At 44.7% G+C, this 21,725-nt stretch overlaps 1 protein-coding gene across 3 annotated transcripts in view; it reads left to right on the forward strand.

The window, feature by feature from the left end:
- Positions 1-21,725, forward strand: part of NCOA7 (nuclear receptor coactivator 7) — a 169,323-nt gene that overhangs the window by 81,328 nt on the left and 66,270 nt on the right. For all 3 annotated transcript variants that reach the window (XM_084623203.1, XM_084623206.1, XM_084623204.1), the window contains exon 3: positions 802-1,055. In XM_084623203.1, the coding sequence (XP_084479329.1) occupies positions 802-1,055 (254 nt within the window). The remainder of the gene's footprint in view (positions 1-801; positions 1,056-21,725) is intronic.

Here is a 21,725-nt window from a genome sequence, read left to right on the forward strand (position 1 = left end):
GTTGTTTTTCTGTTCATACAGTCTGTGTCAGTGATTTGTAAACCAGTGGTAACAGAGGATTACATTGCCATTGATAATCTTCATGACAATCTCTCAGTTAAATGGTATTCTTACTGAAATTGAGCACCAAAGATGATGACTGGAACAGCAGTTGTGACACCTGCCATGTATCTCTCACTTTGGGTATATTTTAAGGCATTTTTGAAAAAAAAAAATCTCTTGTGGTAAAAGATTTTGTAGAGAGTTACGGGCAGGGCATTAAGATTTCTCTTCTAGAAACTGTGACAGCTTGAGAACAGCCCTATATGAACAGTCCTGACAGAACCATAGTTATGTTGCTTAATGCAATAGGCATTCAGAAACTATGATGGTGAGGGTGATATAACGACCTTTATAGAACAGAATATGAGTGGCTGCTGATAAATAACCTTGAACAAAATGTAATTAAATAAGTTTATATCAAAACAGGCTAGCTCATAAAGCAGAGGCAGTCAACTGTGAAATTATAACTTTAGCTGTTGTATTATAATACATTTAGACCTGGAATAGTTTTGATTTTATCCCTTGTCTCATCTTGAAAACATTGTTTCCCCCCTTCCTTCCCCCCCCCCCCGCTCCTTATAGTGGTATAGAGAAAAGAGTATGCTGTTTTGTGAAGGGTGTGTGTGTGTGAGAGAGATTGTAGTGAGTCACCATATAATAAATTCATTTGCAGAAATAAGATTGGCCAGCTCAGTTAATCAGTTCCCAGTAAGAGACCATGTCTCACTCTCATTTTTTTAAAATTTATATTTTATCTAGGTTGAAAAAGAAAAAGCAAGCCAAACAAAATGCTGAGACAGTCGCTGCTAATTCTCGTGGAACCACTGCTTCCAGAACTCAGGTTGGGAAGGATGATGGCAGTAAGGTCATTTTGGAGCAAATCAGTTCTGAAGACAACTGCAAACTTGCTGAGGAAAAGGAGGAGTGTGTCACTGAAGAAGAGAAGAAAAAGAAAAAATATAATCAGCTAAAAGATATCAGGCGCACAGAGCTGAAAAGATACTATAATACTGGTGAGTGATGTTAACACGACAGTATTTTGACACAGTATTGTTTTGGTAGTTCTTAATATCTTTTTCTCATGTGATTGACTTAGGTATTCCTTAAAGCGATAGTCAACTTGAAATCTTGTCATATCTAAAAATTAGTTAAAATAGTTTCAGGTACTGCCCCTGCCCCCGAGGCTGTGTCTGCTCTATGAGCTAAGGGTGTGATTTCCCTGCTCACTTACAGGTATTCACGCTAGCTGGCATTAAGGTGGCATGAGTCTAAGTGGTAGTGTAGCCACACTAGCACGGGTAGTGGCAGCGGAGCTGCAGCTGAGCTGTGCTGACTACATACCAACCAGGGCTACCGCTGTTACACTGCTATGTATACTTGCGTTGGCTCGACGAGAGCTGTCACGTGAGCAGGGAAACCACACCCCTAGTTCATAATGTAGGCATAGCCTAGTTCCCTTCTGCCAACTTTTGTAGTTTTTCAGTCACTGGTTTCCTATTTTTTTTTTTTAATGTTTTTTCTTTTCCCTGTTACTGCGTGAAATGCCCACACAAAACAGGGGAAACTGGCTGTAGGCAATGTACTGTCAGTATCATGAAGTAAACAAATGAAAAGATAGAAGTAATTTTCTTCCTTTTCAGTTGTGGAAATGTGAGGGGGTTGGTATTTTTTAAATTGATGGTGTGCATTCAATATTGTTTTTCAGTTTGTTTTTTGCATACTGACAACCGAATATATAGCAATCCTGAAGTGTGTTGTTTTTAAATGTAAGTCCTGTTCTATTTGCAGTGCAGTGAAATAAGTGTTAAAAACAATCCACCCATAGTCTTGAGAAGATATGGCATTGAGACATGGATAAATGATTAAAAAAAAATTGTCCATGGTCTCACAATCACTTATTAATTTTACACATGTGAATAATCCTATTGAAATAAAGTTTAGCTTGTGCCTTAAAGTTAAGCTCACATCTAAGTGTTTGCAAGACCAGAGTCTATATGTAGCGTCCAGTCTGTTGGTCTGGATTACATTTTGTTACATTCCCAGAATCTAGGGTGACCATATTTCCCTAAACTGAAAACAGGACACTGGGTAATTGGCAATGCCAGGCAGCTCAGGCTATCCCCGCGTCGCCTGGCGTTGCTGCTTGCCTTAGCCTCACTGCACTGGGCTGGCCTAAGCCACCTGGTGTTGCTCTCCCAAGCTGAAGTCACGGACTTCACAACTTTTTAGGCAAAACTTGGCATTTGTCCCATTTGCTATTGCCCAAACGTTCTTCTGCACCCCTTTGGGGCAAGAGCAAACGAGACAAATGCCCAGTTTTGCAAAAAAAGTCATGATGTCTGGGACAGAGGTTAAAAAAGGGGACTGTACAGGTCAAAACGGGATGTATCATCACCCTATCTAAATCATTTCAGAGACAAGGTAGGTGAGGTAATATCTTTTATTGGACTAACTTCCGTTGGTGGGAGAGACAAGCTTTCAAGCTACACAGAGCTCTTCCTCAGTTCTGGGAAAGGTACTTAGAGTGTCACAGCTAAATATAAGATCGAACAGATAGTTTAGCGTAAGTAGCTCATATTCTAAGGGACCGTTCAAAGTTAAGTGGCCTGTTAACACACCTGTAGTTACAGGACAAATATATATTTCAGATATGATTTAAAATAATATATTGTGTCTTCCAAATGTTGTATTGGGAATTTGATAGAAAAAGTAACCATTAACTAATGTTTAATTTATGGTGTCAGTATATGGCCTCACTGCAATCCTGTTCTGTGAGGACTTGCTGTCACAAAGCTGTCTCTAAAAAAATAATATTGTACATTTTACATCATAAAGACATGACCTTTTTGTGTCACATGCTATACTGTTACAATTTGTGCCCTGCACATTCATGAAAACCCTCTTCACTCTGAATATCCTGCATTGTAATAAAAGAATCAGCAACCAAAAAGGAGCTAGTGCCTTGTGAGCAGCATGTGCAGATTAGTCAACAGTTTGAGAATCTCTCTTGTACATTAACCAAAGCTCTTCTGTGGAAATTTGTGATCATTTTTTTTTTTAAAGACCCTATCCTGTAAACTCTTTTGCTTGTTGGTAACTTCATTCACTTGAGCAAAATTCCTTGTGTGTAAAGCATTGGCAGAGCTGGACCCAAAGAGATCAACAATTTAGAAGTTTTAAAAACATTGTACTTCAGTTTATCTTGAGCACTGCCTCAGATCAACAATGTATTTGCAGTAGCATCTTTAGTATAGGAACACTGAAGTGTTTGGATTGAAGAATAAATCTTTTAAATTACTTCTGTTTAGTTGTTCTGGCGAAGCTTTTTGCAAGTATTTATAACTGACAAATTGAAAGACACCAAAGTAAATACTGTGCTTATTTATTTAAATAAAAGCGTTTCTACTTAAAATGATTTAGATGAAATCTTGTTATAGAACCCTTTCTCTAAAAGATCATTTTTAAATAGAGAATGACAGTCTGGAGAAGTTCTGAGTTTTGTGAGATGGCTGGAATTTGTTTTAGTGTTTCAGAGTTTTTGTGAAACGTGGAAGAACTATTGGAACTTTCTTGGAAAAACATGACAAACACGAAAACGAAGTTGCTAGGACTGTAAACATCATGATGCTCCCCTCCTCTCTCCCTGTACTCCTTCAAGGCTCTTCTGTGGTCACATTCCCAGCCATCGTTTTCTCTTGAGTGTCTTTGCAAGCTGGTTCTTTCCAGCAAAAAATGTGCCCCCTGAGCCTTTATAAGGAGAGCGTTTAGCATCTCAATCTGAGTAAACTGAGAATGCAGAGATTGAATTTATATTAACAAAATTTATCTCATCTTTGATGGGATGTTTAAAATGGACTGGTATGCTTGAAAAGTGACCTTAAAAGCTGTTTATCTGCCACACCCAAATTCGGGATCTCTGGATTCTGCAGCACTCTGGGGAGAACTCTGGGCAGCTTCAGATGATACATTTGAAAATTGAGTTTTATTGTCAGATTAAATATAAAAATGACTAATATAATCCATACAGTAGTCCCTGTATTATTAATCCTCATACTAAATTAGGTTTATTTTACGATAGCTTCACAGTTTCAGAATACCAAAGATTTTTACCTATTTGGTTTGTAGAAGTTGTTGGAGGGAAAGCTGGGAGATATGGGAAGATTGAGATTGTGGGACAAGCACAATGGCTAGTTGTTGCTGCTAAAATGATCAACCTGAGGTAGTAGTTAACAATGTTGACATTGAAATGATCATCTTAAAGTTACAGATTTAATCAACTGAACTAAGAGGCAGCTCATACCTCTCAGAGTTTGTTTCAAGCTCTGCAAACTCAAGCAGACAAATCACTGAGGCCAGGTCTACACTATAAATTTACATCAGTATTACTACGTCATTCAGGGGTGTGAAAAATCAACATCCCTGAGCGACGCAGTTATAACAGCCTATCCCCTGGAGTAGACAGCATTATGTCGACGGGAGGGCTTCTCCCATCAACATAGCTACTGCTTCTCAGGGAGATGTATTAACTACACCAACAGAAACAGCTCTCCCATCTACCTAGCAGCGTTTCACTGAAGTGCTACAGTGGTGTATTTGCACCAGTGCAGATGCATCACTGCAGCATTTTAAGTGTAGACATGCCCTTACACTAGTTAACATTTTCAAAGTAATCTCCACAACCGTAAGGGCTATAAACATTATTTATTAATTTATTTATTTTTTAAAAAGCTAATTAGATCCCGGAGCGCAGTTCTGTACAAAGGGGTGAATTCAGGAGTTCTGCAGTTACAGAACACACAGGGCCCTACCAATAAGGGGATACTTTCTGCCCAATCAATAATATGTACACACACATCCTGCAAACAATTCACATGTTTATTTGAAGTATCACAGGACTTCCTTAACAAGCAGGCTAATGGAGAGTGTCCGTGCCGTACTTCATTCAGTCTACGTGTGGTTTTGATCAGTATTCTTTAGACAAGCCCTGAAGTGCTTTGACTAAACCCAATAACCTCACTCTCTCTTGTCCTTCTGCCTGTCCATATATCTAGTGTTGGTACATTTGTATGTTTTGGTGGTGGTGGTGGTGGTTTGTTGTGGCTGCTAGCTTGAGGAATATCTGTATAATTTAACTCTACACTTTAGACCTTTAACATTTAATGGTTTCTGAGTGGTACTTCTGAGATTATTTCTCAGTAATAGTTTATGCTTTTCCAGTACACCTTTGTGCTTCTGTGGAAAAGAAAGAAATGTATTAGATGTATTAATGGCACTGTAGTTTGCCTCATCTGTGTGCTAATGTGATTGTGGATGCATAATATATAACATGGCTTAATGGAAGTTTTATCACAAGTGCTTTGAGTCTAGGAAGGTCAAGTCTGTCAGTCTAGCAGAAATTTGTCCTCTTAATAATCTCCCTTTCATGCTTTACAGGGTCTTAAAGCCTTCTTTATTTATTCTTATTGGGGAGAAGGGGGAGGAGCACCACATCTCACTATAAATCATTATGTAGACTCCATGAATCTTCATTGCAAGCATGTAAATCTGCATGCCTGTGTTAATTTGTAAATGCTGACTGTGACTTTCGCATTCTTTCACTTTGAATGTCAGTCCTCTTAATAGAATTGTGTAATATTTTCTGTCCACACAATTTCACTGACTCAACAAATGCCACTTCTTACATTAGGATGAATATAATGCAGCTTCTTAAGGGTGTGGAGATGCATATTAACGAGGCACTGTTGCTTTTCTGATCGATGTGGAGGAGGAGATGGTTCATAGAAGGAATTGATTTTTCATTTTCTATCTTTGGAATAGGTTCCAAATATGACATGAGAATGAGAAATCTTACAGTAGAATATATGAAGAAGGAATATGATATTATCTTGTTGTTACTGGTAGAGGCCAGTAGGTGACGTATCAGAACCAAAAAGGAATAGCTGTTGCACCTTTTGATTCTGTAGGAAAGAATCAGAAAGTGGAAATGAAAAGTTCCTTTTAGTTTACCTAAGACCTCTCCCAGTGCAGTGTTGTTCCCCACAGTACATTTTCTAGTGTTTTGACTGGTTTATTATTAAATGTCCCAGGCTAGGGAGCTGCTACCACATCCTTGGGGAGAAGATTGCACAGTTTAATAGATTACACTGCCAGGCAGTCCTTCCTGATTATTTATCCTCTTCTTGCTCTTTCTCATGCAAGTTAGCAAACTCCAATTTGGACCTATAGCTCTGAAATAAACTTATAAAATCTTTCTCTTTGACATCTAAATCTAACCCTATAAAAGCTTGCTTTGTATCTTCAGCCCTCATTTTCTTGGCATCTCAGCCTTTAGGCAACCTCTGTCTGTCTCTGCTCTCAGTGTTAGTGGAGACATTATCACTTCACTCCTGATTTTGCCCCTTCCCTCCTTGGCCTTTGGGATCCACCCTCTTCTCTACACTTCATGCGGTACCTTCTCACCTCCTCTGCTGTGATTCCTGGCAGTGGCCTTTTCTAGAAATTCCTACTACTAATCTCGCTTTTAGCAGCTGGTGGGGGCTCATCAGAGGGGTCCAGGTGTAGAGGGGTAAGGATGGTCAGGGTAAGGTTTCGATAGGCTAGGGCTTGCTTAATGGGGGAGCCCCAGCTGCTGCCGCGGGGATGCCACATGCCAGGCTCCTGCTTCCCTCCTGTGATTCCTCTATCCCCTTTTATTCTCCATGCCCCTCACTCCCACATTCCCCTCCCCAGCCTTATTCCACCCCCATTTCCTTCCCCACTGCCTCCCCTTCACCCCCCTTCCCTCATTTCCCCCACACCCCTTTACCCAGCCCCACCACAGGCACTCACTGTTGCACAGAAAACAAGAAGGGTTCACAGTAGCAGCCATGTTAGTCTGTATTCGCAAAAAGAAAAGGAGTACTTGTGGCACCTTAGAGACTAACCAATTTATTTGAGCATAAGCTTTCGTGAGCTACAGCTCACTTCATCGGATGCATTCAGTGGAAAATACAGTGAGGAGATTTATATACACACAGAACAAGAAAAAATGGGTGTTATACACACTGTAAGGAGAGTGATCACTTAAGATGAGCTATTACCAGCAGGAGAGCGGGGGGGGGGGAGGGAAGAAAAGCTTTTGTAGTGATACTTAAGGTGGGCCATTTCCAGCAGTTGGCAAGAACGTCTGAGGAACAGTGGGGAGGGGGGGAATAAACATGGGGAAATAGTTTTACTTTGTGTAATGACCCATTTACTCCCAGTCTCTATTCAAGCCTAAGGGTATGTCTACACTACGAAATTAGGTCGAATTTATAGAAGTCGGTTTTTTTGAAATCGGTTTTATATATTCGAGTGTGTGTGTCCCCACAGAAAATGCTCTAAGTGCATTAAGTGCATTAACTCGGCGGAGCGCTTCCACAGTACCGAGGCAAGCGTCGACTTCTGGAGCGTTGCACTGTGGGTAGCTATCCCACAGTTCCCGCAGTCTCCGCTGCCCATTGGAATTCTGGGTTGATATCCCAATGCCTGATGGGGCTAAAACATTGTCGCGGGTGGTTCTGGGTACATATCGTCAGGACCCCGTTCCCACCCTCCCTCCCCCCGTGAAAGCAAGGGCAGACAATCATTTCGCGCCTTTTTTGTCTGCTGCCAGCCAAAGATGTAAAGGATCGATGGAGTGGGTCAGAACAAGAAATAGACCAGATTTGTTTTGGACTCATTTTCCTCCTCCCCTGTCTAGATCACACTGCAGTCAGTCACAGAGAAGGCGCAGCGAGGTTAATCTAGCCATGTATCAATCAGAGGCCAGGCTAACCTCCTTGTTCCAATAACAACGATAACTTTGGTGCACCATTTCTTATTGGAACCCTCCGTGCAGTCCTGCCTGAAATACTCCTTGATGTACAGGCACACCCTTTGTTGATTTTAGCTCCCTGAAGCCAACCCTGTAAGCCGTGTCGTCAGTCGCCCCTCCCTCCGTCAGAGCAACGGCAGACAATCGTTCCGCGCCTTCTTTCTGTGCGGACGCCATACCAAGGCAAGCATGGAGGCCGCTGAGCTCATTTTGGCAATTAGGAGCACATCAACCACCACACGCATTATCCAGCAGTATATGCAGCACCAGAACATGGCAACGCGATACCGGGCGAGGAGGCGACGTCAGCGCGGTCCCGTGAGTGATCAGGACATGGACACAGATTTCTCTGAAAGCATGGGCCCTGCCAATGCATGCATCATGGTGCTAATGGGGCAGGTTCATGCTGTGGAACGCCGATTCTGGGCTCGGGAAACAAGCACAGACTGGTGGGACCGCATAGTGTTGCAGGTCTGGGACGATTCCCAGTGGCTGCGAAACTTTCGCATGCGTAAGGGCACTTTCATGGAACTTTGTGACTTGCTTTCCCCTGCCCTGAGGCGCATGAATACCAAGATGAGAGCAGCCCTCACAGTTGAGAAGCGAGTGGCGATAGCCCTGTGGAAGCTTGCAACGCCAGACAGCTACCGGTCAGTTGGGAATCAATTTGGAGTGGGCAAATCTACTGTGGGGGCTGCTGTGATGCAAGTAGCTCACGCAATCAAAGATCTGCTGATATCAAGGGTAGTGACCCTGGGAAATGTGCAGGTCATAGTGGATGGCTTTGCTGCAATGGGATTCCCTAACTGTGGTGGGGCCATAGACGGAACCCATATCCCTATCTTGGCACCAGAGCACCAAGCCGGCGAGTACATAAACCGCAAGGGGTACTTTTCGATAGTGCTGCAAGCTCTGGTGGATCACAAGGGACGTTTCACCAACATCAACGTGGGATGGCCGGGAAAGGTGCATGACGCTCGCATCTTCAGGAACTCTGGTCTGTTTCAAAAGCTGCAGGAAGGGACTTTCTTCCCAGACCAGAAAATAACTGTTGGGGATGTTGAAATGCCTATATGTATCCTTGGGGACCCAGCCTACCCCTTAATGCCATGGCTCATGAAGCCGTACACAGGCAGCCTGGACAGTGGTCAGGAGCTGTTCAACTACAGGCTGAGCAAGTGCAGAATGGTGGTAGAATGTGCATTTGGACGTTTAAAGGCGCGCTGGCGCAGTTTACTGACTCGCTTAGACCTCAGCGAAACCAATATTCCCACTGTTATTACTGCTTGCTGTGTGCTCCACAATATCTGTGAGAGTAAGGGGGAGACGTTTATGGCGGGGTGGGAGATTGAGGCAAATCGCCTGGCTGCTGGTTACGCGCAGCCAGACACCAGGGCGGTTAGAAGAGCTCAGGAGGGCGCGGTACGCATCAGAGAAGCTTTGAAAACCAGTTTCATGACTGGCCAGGCTACAGTGTGAAAGTTCTGTTTGTTTCTCCTTGATGAAACCCCCCGCCCCTTGGTTCACTCTACTTCCCTGTAAGCTAACCACCCTCCCCTCCTCCCTTTAATCACCGCTTGCAGAGGCAATAAAGTCATTGCTGCTTCACAGTCATGCATTCGTTATTCATTCATCACACAAATAGGGGGATGACTACCAAGGTATCCCAGGAGGGGTGGTGGAGGAGGGAAGGAAAATGCCACACAGCACTTTAAGCACAGCACTTTAAAAGTTTACAACTTTAAAATTTATTGAATGACAGCCTTCTTTTTTTGGGGGCAATCCTCTGTTGTGGAGTCGCTGGTTGGCCGGAGGCCCCCCCACCGCGTTCTTGGGCGTCTGGGTGTGGAGGCTATGGAACTTGGGGAGGAGGGCGGTTGGTTACAGAGGGGCAGCAGTGGCAGTCTGTGCTCCAGCTGCCTTTGCTGCAGCTCAACCATACACTGGAGCATTCTGGTTTGGTCCTGCAGCAGCCTCAGCATTGAATCCTGCCTCCTCTCATCACGCTGCCGCCACATTTGAGCTTCAGCCCTGTCTTCAGCCCGCCACTTACTCTCTTCAGCCCTCCACCTCTCCTCCCGGTCATTTTGTGCTTTCCTGCACTCTGACATTATTTGCCTCCACGCATTCGTCTGTGCTCTGTCAGTGTGGGAGGACAGCATTAGCTCGGAGAACATTGCATCTCGAGTGCGTTTTTTTTTCTTTCTAAGCTTCACTAGCCTCTGGGAAGGAGAAGATCCTGTGATCATTGAAACACATCCAGCTGGTGGAGAAAAAAAAAGGGACAGCGGTATTTAAAAAGACACATTTTATAAAACAGTCGCTACACTCTTTCAGGGTAAACCTTGCTGTTAACATTACATACATAGCACATGTGCTTTCGTTACAAGGTCGCATTTTGCCTCCTCCCACCACGTGACTACCCCCTCAACCCTCCCCCCTCCCCGTGGCTAACAGCGGGGAACATTTCTGTTCAGCCACAGGCAAACAGCACAGCAGGAATGGGCTATACTGAGTGTCCCTGAAGAAAAGCACCCCATTTCAACCAGGTGACCATGAATTATATCTCACTCTCCTGAGTATAACACAGAGAGAGAAAGAACGGATTTTGGTTGAATGCCAGCAAACATACACTGCAATGCTTTGTTCTACAGTGATTCCCGAGTATGTGTTACTGGCCTGGAGTGATAAAAGTGTCCTACCATGAAGGACGAAATAAGGCTGCCCTCCCCAGAAACCTTTTGCAAAGGCTTTAGGACTACATCTAGGAGAACCGCAAATGCCAGGGCAAAGTAATCCTTTCACATGCTTGCTTTTAAACCATGTATAGCATTTTAAAAGGTACACTCACCAGAGGTCCCTTCTCCGCCTGCTGGGTCCAGGAGGCAGCCTTGGGTGGGTTCGGGGGGTACTGGCTCCAGGTCTAGGGTGAGAAACAGTTCCTGGCTGTCGGGAAAACCGGTTTCTCCGCTTGCTTGCTGTGAGCTATCTACAACCTCCTCCTCCTCATCATCTTCTTCGTCCCCAAAACCTGCTTCCGTATTGCCTCCATCTCCATTGAAGGAGTCAAACAACACGGCTGGGGTAGTGGTGGCTGAACCCCCTAAAATGGCATGCAGCTCATCATAGAAGCGGCATGTTTGGGGCTCTGACCCAGAGCGGCTGTTCGCCTCTCTGGTTTTCTGGTAGGCTTGCCTCAGCTCCTTCAGTTTCACGCGGCACTGCTTCGGGTCCCTGTTATGGCCTCTGTCCTTCATGCCCTGGGAGATTTTCACAAAGGTTTTGGCATTTCGAAAACTGGAACGGAGTTCTGATAGCACGGATTCCTCTCCCCAAACAGCGATCAGATCCCGTACCTCCCGTTCGGTCCATGCTGGAGCTCTTTTGCGATTCTGGGACTCCATCATGGTCACCTGTGCTGATGAGCTCTGCATGGTCACCTGCAGCTTGCCACGCTGGCCAAACAGGAAATGAGATTCAAAAGTTCGCGGTTCTTTTCCTGTCTACCTGGCCAGTGCATCTGAGTTGAGAGTGCTGTCCAGAGCGGTCAGAATGGAGCACTCTGGGATAGCTCCCGGAGGCCAATACCATCGAATTGTGTCCACAGTACCCCAAATTCGAGCTGGGAACGTCAATTTAAGCGCTAATCCACTTGTCAGGGGTGGAGTAAGGAAATCGATTTAAAGAGCCCTTTAAGTCGAAATAAAGGGCTTCACTGTGTGGACGGGTGCAGGTTTAAATCGATTTAACGCTGCTAAATTCGACCTAAAGTCCTAGTGTAGACCAGGGCTGAGTTGAGAGTGCTGTCCAGAGCGGTCAGAATGGAGCACTCTGGGATAGCTCCCGGAGGCCAATACCATCGAATTGTGTCCACAGTACCCCAAATTCGAGCTGGGAATGTCGATTTAAGCGCTAATCCACTTGTCAGGGGTGGAGTAAGGAAATCGATTTTAAGAGCCCTTTAAGTCGAAATAAAGGGCTTCACTGTGTGGACGGGTGCAGGTTTAAATCGATTTAATGCTGCTAAATTCGACCTAAAGTCCTAGTGTAGACCAGGGCTAAGTTAATTGTATCCAGTTTGCAAATTAATTCCAATTCAGCAGTCTCTCGTTGGAGTCTGTTTTTGAAGTCTTTTTGTTGTAATATTGCGACTTTTAGGTTCAGAGATCGAGTGACCAGAGAGATTGAAGTGTTCTCCGACTGGTTTATGAATGTTCTAATTCTTGACATCTGATTTGTGTCCATTTATTCTTTTACGTAGAGACTGTCCAGTTTGACCAATGTACATGGCAGAGGGGCATTGCTGGCACATGATGGCATATATCACATTGGTAGATGTGCAGGTGAACGAGCCTCTGATAGTGTGGCTGATGTGATTAGGCCCTATGATGGTGTCCCCTGAATAGATATGTGGGCACAGTTGGCAACGGGCTTTGTTGCCAGGATAGGTTCCTGGGTTAGTGGTTCTGTGGTGTGGTGTGTGGTTGCTGGTGAGTATTTGCTTCAGGTTGGGGGATGTCTGTAGGCAAGGACTGGCCTGTCTCCCAAGATTTGTGAGAGTGATGCGTCGTCAGCACACAGAAGGGGAGCATGACTGTTACTAGGACCCAGGAGGCTGAGTTCAGCTGCGGACTCAGTGGAGCCCAGATGCAGCCTCCTTCAGCTAGGCAGCTCTGCACTTGCAGAAATGGGTGGTGGTGGTGGTGGGGGGCAATGGCATGTAACCCCGTGTGCCCACCCGTGCCTCACCCCCCCCAACCCTTCCCCCCCCCCCGCCCATGGTTGTCTCCCTGAGTGACTTCCCTGTGCTTCCCTGCTGTTTTCTGCAGGGAAGGATAGGAATTTGGCGGGGGGTGGGGGTGGGGGGTGTTTTCTGCAGGCATGCAGTCACGCAGCACGCAGAATCTTCCCCACCAGTTGCACTCCAGAGCCTCCTTGAGTCCAGGCAGGCACATCTGCTAAGGGGAGAGTCTGGCGCTAGGGTGGGAGCCCTGGAGTACATCTACACGGCAGCTGGGAGCATGCTTCTGCTTCCCGGTTGGTGTAGACAGACACGACTTCCAGCTGGAGTAGTGTGCCACTTCAGGCTAGCACACGAAAAATAACAGTGTAGCCAGGGGTAGCACTGGCAGCGGTTCGAGCCAGCTGCCTATATACAAACCCTTCCAGACCCTCTGGCTACACACCTGGGCAGCTAGCCCTATCCGCTGCCTGGGCTACGCCCATGCTGACTATTTTTAGAACAGGAGCCCAGCAGAGCTCGTGCAGACCTGTCTACCCGCGATGGCAAGCATGCTCCCAATGGCAGTGTAGGCGTACCCTCAGGGGACCCTTAATGTACGGCCCTATTCTACAGATGGGAAACTGAAGCAGAAAGGTAACATGATTTCCTGAAGCCATACACTGAGTCGATGGCCAAAGCCAGCATTCAGACTCCGAACCACCTGACTCACTGCCGTGTGTTCCTTGTTCCACACCGCACTCTGTCTCACGACCAGATGGGCTGACCAGCCACAGCTTCCATTGACTAAAGCTGCAGTTGTGAGTGCTCCGTATGTCTTAATTTGGGCACCCTGAAAGTGGTGAACACACAATTAGGGGCCAATTTTTGTCAAAAGTTTGGTTTAGCATCACATAGGAACTCTTAAGACAGGGATAGAATTCAATTCTGCAGGGTGGCATTTAACTTTCCTTAACCACAAAGCCATCCATTCTCTTCTTATAATCCCCTGCCCCATTCACTATACACCTTCCTTTTTTTCAGTAAATGTGGCAGAGATGCCAGAGGGGCCTCCTTCATTACACAACCCTGATTCATCGCCATAGCAGTCCATCCAGTAAGGTGAATGAGGCAGGATCTTGTGGGAAAAATAGTTTGTGATCATGTAATTAAAGATCTTGTTCTAATGCATATGGACAAGTGTATATTCCCCTAAGCCAAAGGGTATTTTAATGGGGGAAAACAGGAGGAAGATTCATTTTGTTTGCGTCGTATCTAAAGGTGCTCTGCATGAGGCCACCTGAAGGGTGGTGCACGTACAGTGTTAATAAAATATTCAGAATTTTTAGCAGCAGGCCAAGAACAAGCTTTAGGTAGCAAGTAAAACACAGATGGGAAATGACAATGTTCAACAGCTCATACCATAGCCAAATCTGCACTGATTACATGGGACCAGCAGAAGGTAGCTCCCTAATACTAAGACTATCCCACTGTCAAACCTCAAAGTCCTCTTGCAAATCATGGAGGCGTGGAAGCTCTTTAAATAAGTCTGAAGAATTTTTGTAATGAAAAGGTTAGACAACTTAAATACATAATACTGCATGGTACATTGGGGATACACTTCAAATAATATGTATTTTATTGGTGACAGTCTTATTAAATAGACATAATCCTATTAACACACTTTTCTGAACTGGGGTGCGCAAATTAAAAAAACATACAGTAACATCAGAGCTCAGAGAAAAAATGACTTTTCCGTGTGGAATTTTCAATTTAGAGTAGACTTAAAATTGAAGCATTACTGTGATAATGTGGTAGTTTTATTGGGTATTTTAAACCACTTTGTTTAAAATATATGATTTTATTTAACATTGATAAGAAGCTGAGGGCATAATTTAATAAAGTTCTTCTCATAATTTGACCTGAAAAAGGCGAGGTACATTTAAAAAACAAAACCGATATAAACTGTCACTGGCAAAGGGCCAATTTTCTACATCAGATCTAACCATAAAAGGTTTGATTCTGCCACCCCTTATGCCACCCCTTGACTACCTGACTTTCTGAAATACGGAGCACTCACCATCCTTAATCGTAGCCAGTAGAAGTTGCAGATACTCAGCACCTCTGAAAATCAAGCCCTAGTGGGGCAAATTGTTCCCTAACATGTAGCCCAACTAGCTGGACTTTGGGGTAGCGGAGGTTTCTAGAAGGGGCTGGAGATGAAGGAATCATCCTCCAGCCAAGGCTGCAGTGTAGCAGCAGAGCTGTTCAGTGGCTACTGCTGCAATACTGCACCCTCATTATGTAGGGGATGGTGGATCCATAACGAGGCAGATCCTTAGCCCTCCTGCCCCACCCCCAAATCTCTTTATGTGACAACATTCTGGGAGTATGCAGGGCTGGGCACTGGATGTGTGCATACCCCGTGTAAGGGTATGGCTTCACTAGCAACGTTAAAGTGCTTTAATGTGGCTGTTTGCAGTGGCAAACTCACTCTCCTGCTGGTAAGTGGGGGGGTGGAGGGTGAGAAAACCTGGATTTGTGCTGGAAATGGCCCAACTTGATGATCACTTTAGATAAGCTATTACCAGCAGGACAGTGGGGTGGGAGGAGGTATTGTTTCATATTCTCTGTGTGTATATAAAGTCTGCTGCAGTTTCCACAGTATGCATCCGATGAAGTGAGCTGTAGCTCACGAAAGCTCATGCTCAAATAAATTGGTTAGTCTCTAAGGTGACACAAGTACTCCTTTTCTTTTTAATGTGGCTGTGTAATTGCGGCACCAGCACTGGGAGAGAGCAAGCTCTCCCAGCGCTGTAAAAAAACCACCCCCATGAGGGGAGTTGCCACTTTACAGTGCTGAAACTTGCAGCGCTCAGGGGTGTGTTTTTTCACACCCCTGAGCGAGAAATTTTCAGCGCTGTAAAGTGGCAGTGTAGACAAGGCCTAAGTCTCTCCATGTCACACCTCCTCCTCTGCACAATGGAACCCTAGCAGTTCAGCTACCTACTGGGACCCTATGCCTATGGAGAGGGCTAGGGTTTTCCCTTTGTTGAACGGATTTTTAACTTTGCAGGTATGAGTATTAATAAATGTAACTAAAAGCTCCATGCACATATAAATGTACCGAAGAATTTGCATATGGTTTTGAATGATTGCTTTCTGTTGAAAGCAGCTTGGATGTAAATCTCTTCTTTTTTAAAACATAAGCAACCCTTCCAACAGTCACTTATTCTTTCGCAGACAGGGAAAACCACAAACAATGCTAAATGTTGTAAGATTTAGAGAACATTGACACACAAGATACTGAAGCATAATTTCCATCCTCTGTGTAAACAGACTGAGCACCCTCATGGCCTTGCATCTCACCCTATGATCACACAGACCTATGCCAGCTTCTTTGCCCCGTCTTTCAAGCACAATATGAGTATTTAGACTAAATACTGTGGAAAAATAGAGGTGATGGAACTCATATTTAAGTACTGTGACAAAGGGATGTGATGGGACCCACATTTAAATTACGGTATACGTTAAGCAAGAAGAAAAGGAGTACTTGTGGCACCTTAGAGACTAACCAATTTATTTGAGCATGAGCTTTCGTGAGTGAGCTGTAGCTCACGAAAGCTCATGCTCAAATAAATTGGTTAGTCTCTAAGGTGCCACAAGTACTCCTTTTCTTTTTGCGAATACAGACTAACACGGCTGTTACTCTGAAACCTGTTAAGCAAGAAGATTGCTTTATGTCCTGGGAAAAGCTTTGCTCCCAGCTCCTAAGCTGACAGTTTTCTAGAGTCCTAGCCTTTGTGAGTGTGCTGTGGCTCTCATCAGGTGGCATCCAGGATCAGTGTATCATGTAACCTGAGTCTCTCTGTTTTATAGTTCCTGAAAATCCTAAAGTGCTAAAAATACTTAACAATATACTGGACATTGACATCATCTGTTCATTCACACATTTTTCACATCATATTTAGGTTTCTAATTCACAACCTCATAATTCCCTGCAAATAATCAAGGATTACAACGAACATTTCAAAGAAACCGCCCATTTCAAACAATTATTTGAAACAAATTATTTTAAGATGAATAGATAAGCATTTTGTATAAAAAACAATTCATCTTACATACTGTTAACACCTTGATGTCTTTCAAAAAGCATACACCTTTTTTTGTGCTGTCTGGGTAAACATCCCCTATTAGCAGGTCTTCCAGTATCAGGTCTTCTTCACTCTAGGTGGTTTCTTGGGTTCTTGGCTGATTTGTTAGGCAGCCTAATATTTTATATACACACAATTAAACTCACCAAGACTTAAATAACAAATGTAATAAATAAAGAATGGTCAGCGTACTATCCATAAGAGCAAGGCTTAGAACATTTTGATTCTGTAAATCATAGCAAGGGAGTCAGAATATGTATAAAATATTTGGTGCAATGTCTTCCTAAATCTAGGTTTCAGAGTAACAGCCATGTTAGTCTGTATTCGCAAAAAGAAAAGGAGTACTTGTGGCACCTTAGAGACTAACCAATTTATTTGAGCATAAGCTTTCGTGAGCTACAGCTCACTTTATCGGATGCATACTGTGGAAAGTATAGAAGATCTTTTTATACACACAAAGCATGAAAAAATGGGTGTTTACCACTACAAAAGGTTTTCTCTCCCCCACCCCACTCTCCTGCTGGTAATAGCTTATCTAAAGTGATCACTCTCCTTACAATGTGTATGATAATCAAGTTGGGCCATTTCCAGCACAAATCCAGGTTGTGATGACAACAGCACCTCCTTTGGACTCAAGGAATATTTCCAACACACCTCTGAACAACATACTAATCCATAGAGACCTCCCTATCAACACTACAAAAAGAAGGATTCTAGGTGGACTCCTCCTGAAGGTCGAGACAGCAGACTGAACTTCTACATAGAGTGCTTACGCCGACGTGCACGGGCTGAAATTGTGGAAAAGCAGCATCACTTGCCCCACAACCTCAGCCGTGCAGAACACAATGCCATCCACAGCCTCAGAAACAACTCTGACATCATAATCAAAAAGGCTGACAAAGGAGGTGCTGTTGTCATCATGAATAGGTCGGAATATGAACAAGAGGCTGCTCGGCAGCTCTCCAACACCACTTTCTACAAGCCATTACCTTCTGATCCCATTGAGAGTTACCAAAAGAAACTACAGCATTTGCTCAAGAAACTCCCTGAAAAAGCACAAGATCAAATCCGCACAGACACACCCCTGGAACCCCGACCTGGGATATTCTATCTACTACCCAAGATCCATAAACCTGGAAATCCTGGGCGCCCCATCATCTCAGGCATTGGCACCCTGACAGCAGGATTGTCTGGCTATGTAGACTCCCTCCTCAGGCCCTACGCTACCAGCACTCCCAGCTACCTTTGAGACACCACTGACTTCCTGAGGAAACTACAATCCATCGGTGATCTTCCTGATAACACCATCCTAGCCACTATGGATGTAGAAGCCCTCTACACCAACATTCCACACAAAGATGGACTACAAGCCGTCAAGAACACTGTCCCCGATAATGTCACGGCTAACGTGGTGGCTGAACTTTGTGACTTTGTCCTTACCCATAACTATTTTACATTTGGGGACAATGTATACCTTCAAATCAGCGGCACTGCTATGGGTACCCGCATGGCCCCACAGTATGCCAACATTTTTATGGCTGACTTAGAACAACGCTTCCTCAGCTCTCGTCCCCTAATGCCCCTACTCTGCTTGCGCTATATTGATGACATCTTCATCATCTGAACCCATGGAAAAGAAGCCCTTGAGGAATTCCACCATGATTTCAACAATTTCCATCCCACCATCAACCTCAGCCTGGACCAGTCCACACAAGAGATCCACTTCCTGGACACTACAGTGCTAATAAACAATGGTCACATAAACACCACCCGGAAACCTACTGACCGCTATTCCTACCTACATGCCTCCAGCTTTCACCCTGACCACACCACACGATCCATTTTCTACAGCCAAACTCTGCGATACAACTGCATTTGTTCCAACCCCTCAGACAGAGACAAACACCTACAAGATCTCTATCAAGCATTCTTACAACTACAATACCCACCTGTGGAAGTGAAGAAACAGATTGATAGAGCCAGAAGAGTTCCCAGAAGTCACCTACAACAGGACAGGCCTAACAAAGAAAATAACAGAACGCCACTAGCCGTCACCTTCAGCCCCCAACTAAAACCCCTCCAACGCATTATTAAGGATCTGCAACCTATCCTGAAGGATGACCCAAGACTCTCACAAATCTTGGGAGACAGGCCAGTCCTTGCCTACAGACAGCCCCCCAACCTGAAGCAAATACTCACCAGCAACCACATACCACACAACAGAACCACTAACCCAGGAACCTATCCTGGCAACAAAGCCCGTTGCCAACTGTGCCCACATATCTATTCAGGGGACACCATCATAGGGCCTAATCACATCAGCCACACTATCAGAGGCTCGTTCACCTGCACATCCACCAATGTGATATATGCCATCATGTGCCAGCAATGCCCCTCTGCCATGTACATTGGTCAAACTGGACAGTCTCTACGTAAAAGAATAAATGGACACAAATCAGATGTCAAGAATTAGAACATTCATACACCAGTCGGAGAACACTTCAATTTTATTGTTTTGTTTTGTATTGTAACCATTTGTTTCCATCACTCTTTTTCTTAAATATATCTTCTTTTGTTTTACTACAAGTGCTGTGTGATATACAGGAATGAGAAAAGGAGTACTTGTGGCACCTTAGAGACTAACCAATTTATTTGAGCATGAGCTTTCGTGAGCTACAGCTCACTTCATCGGATGCATACTGTGGAAACTGCAGCAGACTTTATATACACACAGAGAATATGAAACAATACCTCCTCCCACCCCACTGTCCTGCTGGTAATAGCTTATCTAAAGTGATCATCAAGTTGGGCCATTTCCAGCACAAATCCAGGTTTTCTCACTCTCCACCCCCCCACACAAATTCACTCTCCTGCTGGTGATAGCCCATCCAAAGTGACAACTCTCTACACAATGTGCATGATAGTCAAGTTGGGCTATTTCCTGCACAAATCCAGGTTCTCTCACCCCCTCACCCCCCTCCCAAAAACCACACACACAAACTCACTATCCTGCTGGTAATAGCTCATCCAAAGTGACCACTCTCCACTAGTAACTTGGGTACAGGGAACAGTAGATCTGGGATTTCTGTGAGCAGACAGTGTTTGGGGCTGGATATCACAGGGGAACACTTCAAAGAGACTCAAGTGCATCTATTGTTAACCTGCCAGGTGAAGATGGGGCTGGCGTTCCCCAGAGAAGTGCTTGAGTGGCTGACAGGCTGGTGGTGTTAGGGACCTAACACCCAGCCACCGTAGGGAAAACTACCTTTTGGGAGAGGCAGGGGTAACAAAGTGACTCTCAGTCCTGAGTACCCCAAGAATCATTACCTCTCCACAGGTTTCAGAATAACAGCCGTGTTAGTCTGTATTCGCAAAAAGAAAAGGAGTACTTGTGGCACCTTAGAGACTAACCAATTTATTTGAGCATAAACTTCCGTGAGCTATAGCTCACTTCATCGGATGCATACTGTGGAAAGTGTAGAAGATCTTTTTATACACACAAAGCATGAAAAAATACCTCCTCCCACCCCACTCTCCTGCTGGTATTCATAAACCAGTCGGAGAACACTTCAATCTCTCTGGTCACGCGATTACAGACATGAAAGTTGCGATATTACAACAAAAAAACTTCAAATCCAGACTCCAGCGAGAGACTGCTGAATTGGAATTCATTTGTAAATTGGATACAATTAACTTAGGCTTGAATAGAGACTGGGAGTGGCTAAATCATTATGCAAGGTAGCCTATTTCCCCTTGTTTTTTCCTACTCCCCCCACCCCCCCAGGTTCTTGTTAAACCCTGGATTTGTGCTGGAAATGGCCCACCTTGATTATCATACACATTGTAAGGAGAGTGATCACTTTAGATAAGCTATTACCAGCAGGAGAGTGGGGTGGGGGGAGAGAAAACCTTTTGTAGTGGTAAACACCCATTTTTTCATGCTTTGTGTGTATAAAAAGATCTTCTATACTTTCCACAGTATGCATCCAATGAAGTGAGCTGTAGCTCACGAAAGCTTATGGTCAAATAAATTGTTTAGTCTTTTAGGTGCCACAAGTACTCCTTTTCTTTTTCCTAAATCTACAGACAGACAAACTGAAGCAAATGCTCTAAGAGGTGGGGATGGCTCCTGCTCAATGAAACGTGACCCCTAAAATTCTAATATTTTAAATATCAAACATTGTTAACTATTTGACTGCTGATTACTTTAGCAGAAACACCGAGCTATTTTGGGACTGCAGAGTTTGAGTCCCATCAGACCTTCTTCCACCTTAATCTGAAATGCTTTTTATTACCCAATCTTTCAAACCATTGGGCTGATGTATGACACTCTTGTTTGCAGTCTGCGGGAGGTCACTTTATTATTCTTTTATGAACTGCAAATATACTGTTTTCTAAATGATGATTAAGGCTGTGATTTTTTCATGGAGGTCGCTGGAAGTCACAGATTCTGTGACTTCCAGCGACCTCCATGAATTCAGCCTTGTTGGACGGGAGCCGGGGGACCCCTGGAGCTCCCAGCCACCGTGGGTGGTGGGGCCCTCTGCAGCTCTGAGATGCTGTGGGCAGCGGGGCCACAGCTCCTGGCCACAATGGGGGTACCCCGAATCTCCTGGCCACCGCAGGCGGTGGGGGTACCCCAGAGCTCTGAGTCACCAATGGCAGTGGGGCCCCTGGAGTTCTGAGCCACCATGGGCACCAGGGGTCCTTCAAAGCTCCCAGCTGCTGTGGGTGGTGGGGGTACCCTGGAGCTCCAAGCCCCCACAGGTGGTGGTGGTCCCCAGATCTCGGAGTGGCCCTGCAGCTGCCAAACCTCTGCAGGCAGCATGGGGACCCCACAGCTGAGCTCCCCATTTTGTCAGGGATATTTTTAAGTAAAAGTCAGGGACAGGTCACAGGCTTGCGTGAATTTTTCTTTATTGCCCGTGACCTGTCCGTGACTTTTACTAAAAATATCTGTGACAAAATCTTAGCC

The sequence above is a fragment of the Lepidochelys olivacea genome (assembly GCF_965140295.1).
Source record: "Lepidochelys olivacea isolate rLepOli2 genome assembly, chromosome: 3".
Taxonomy (NCBI): Eukaryota; Metazoa; Chordata; order Testudines; family Cheloniidae; genus Lepidochelys; species Lepidochelys olivacea.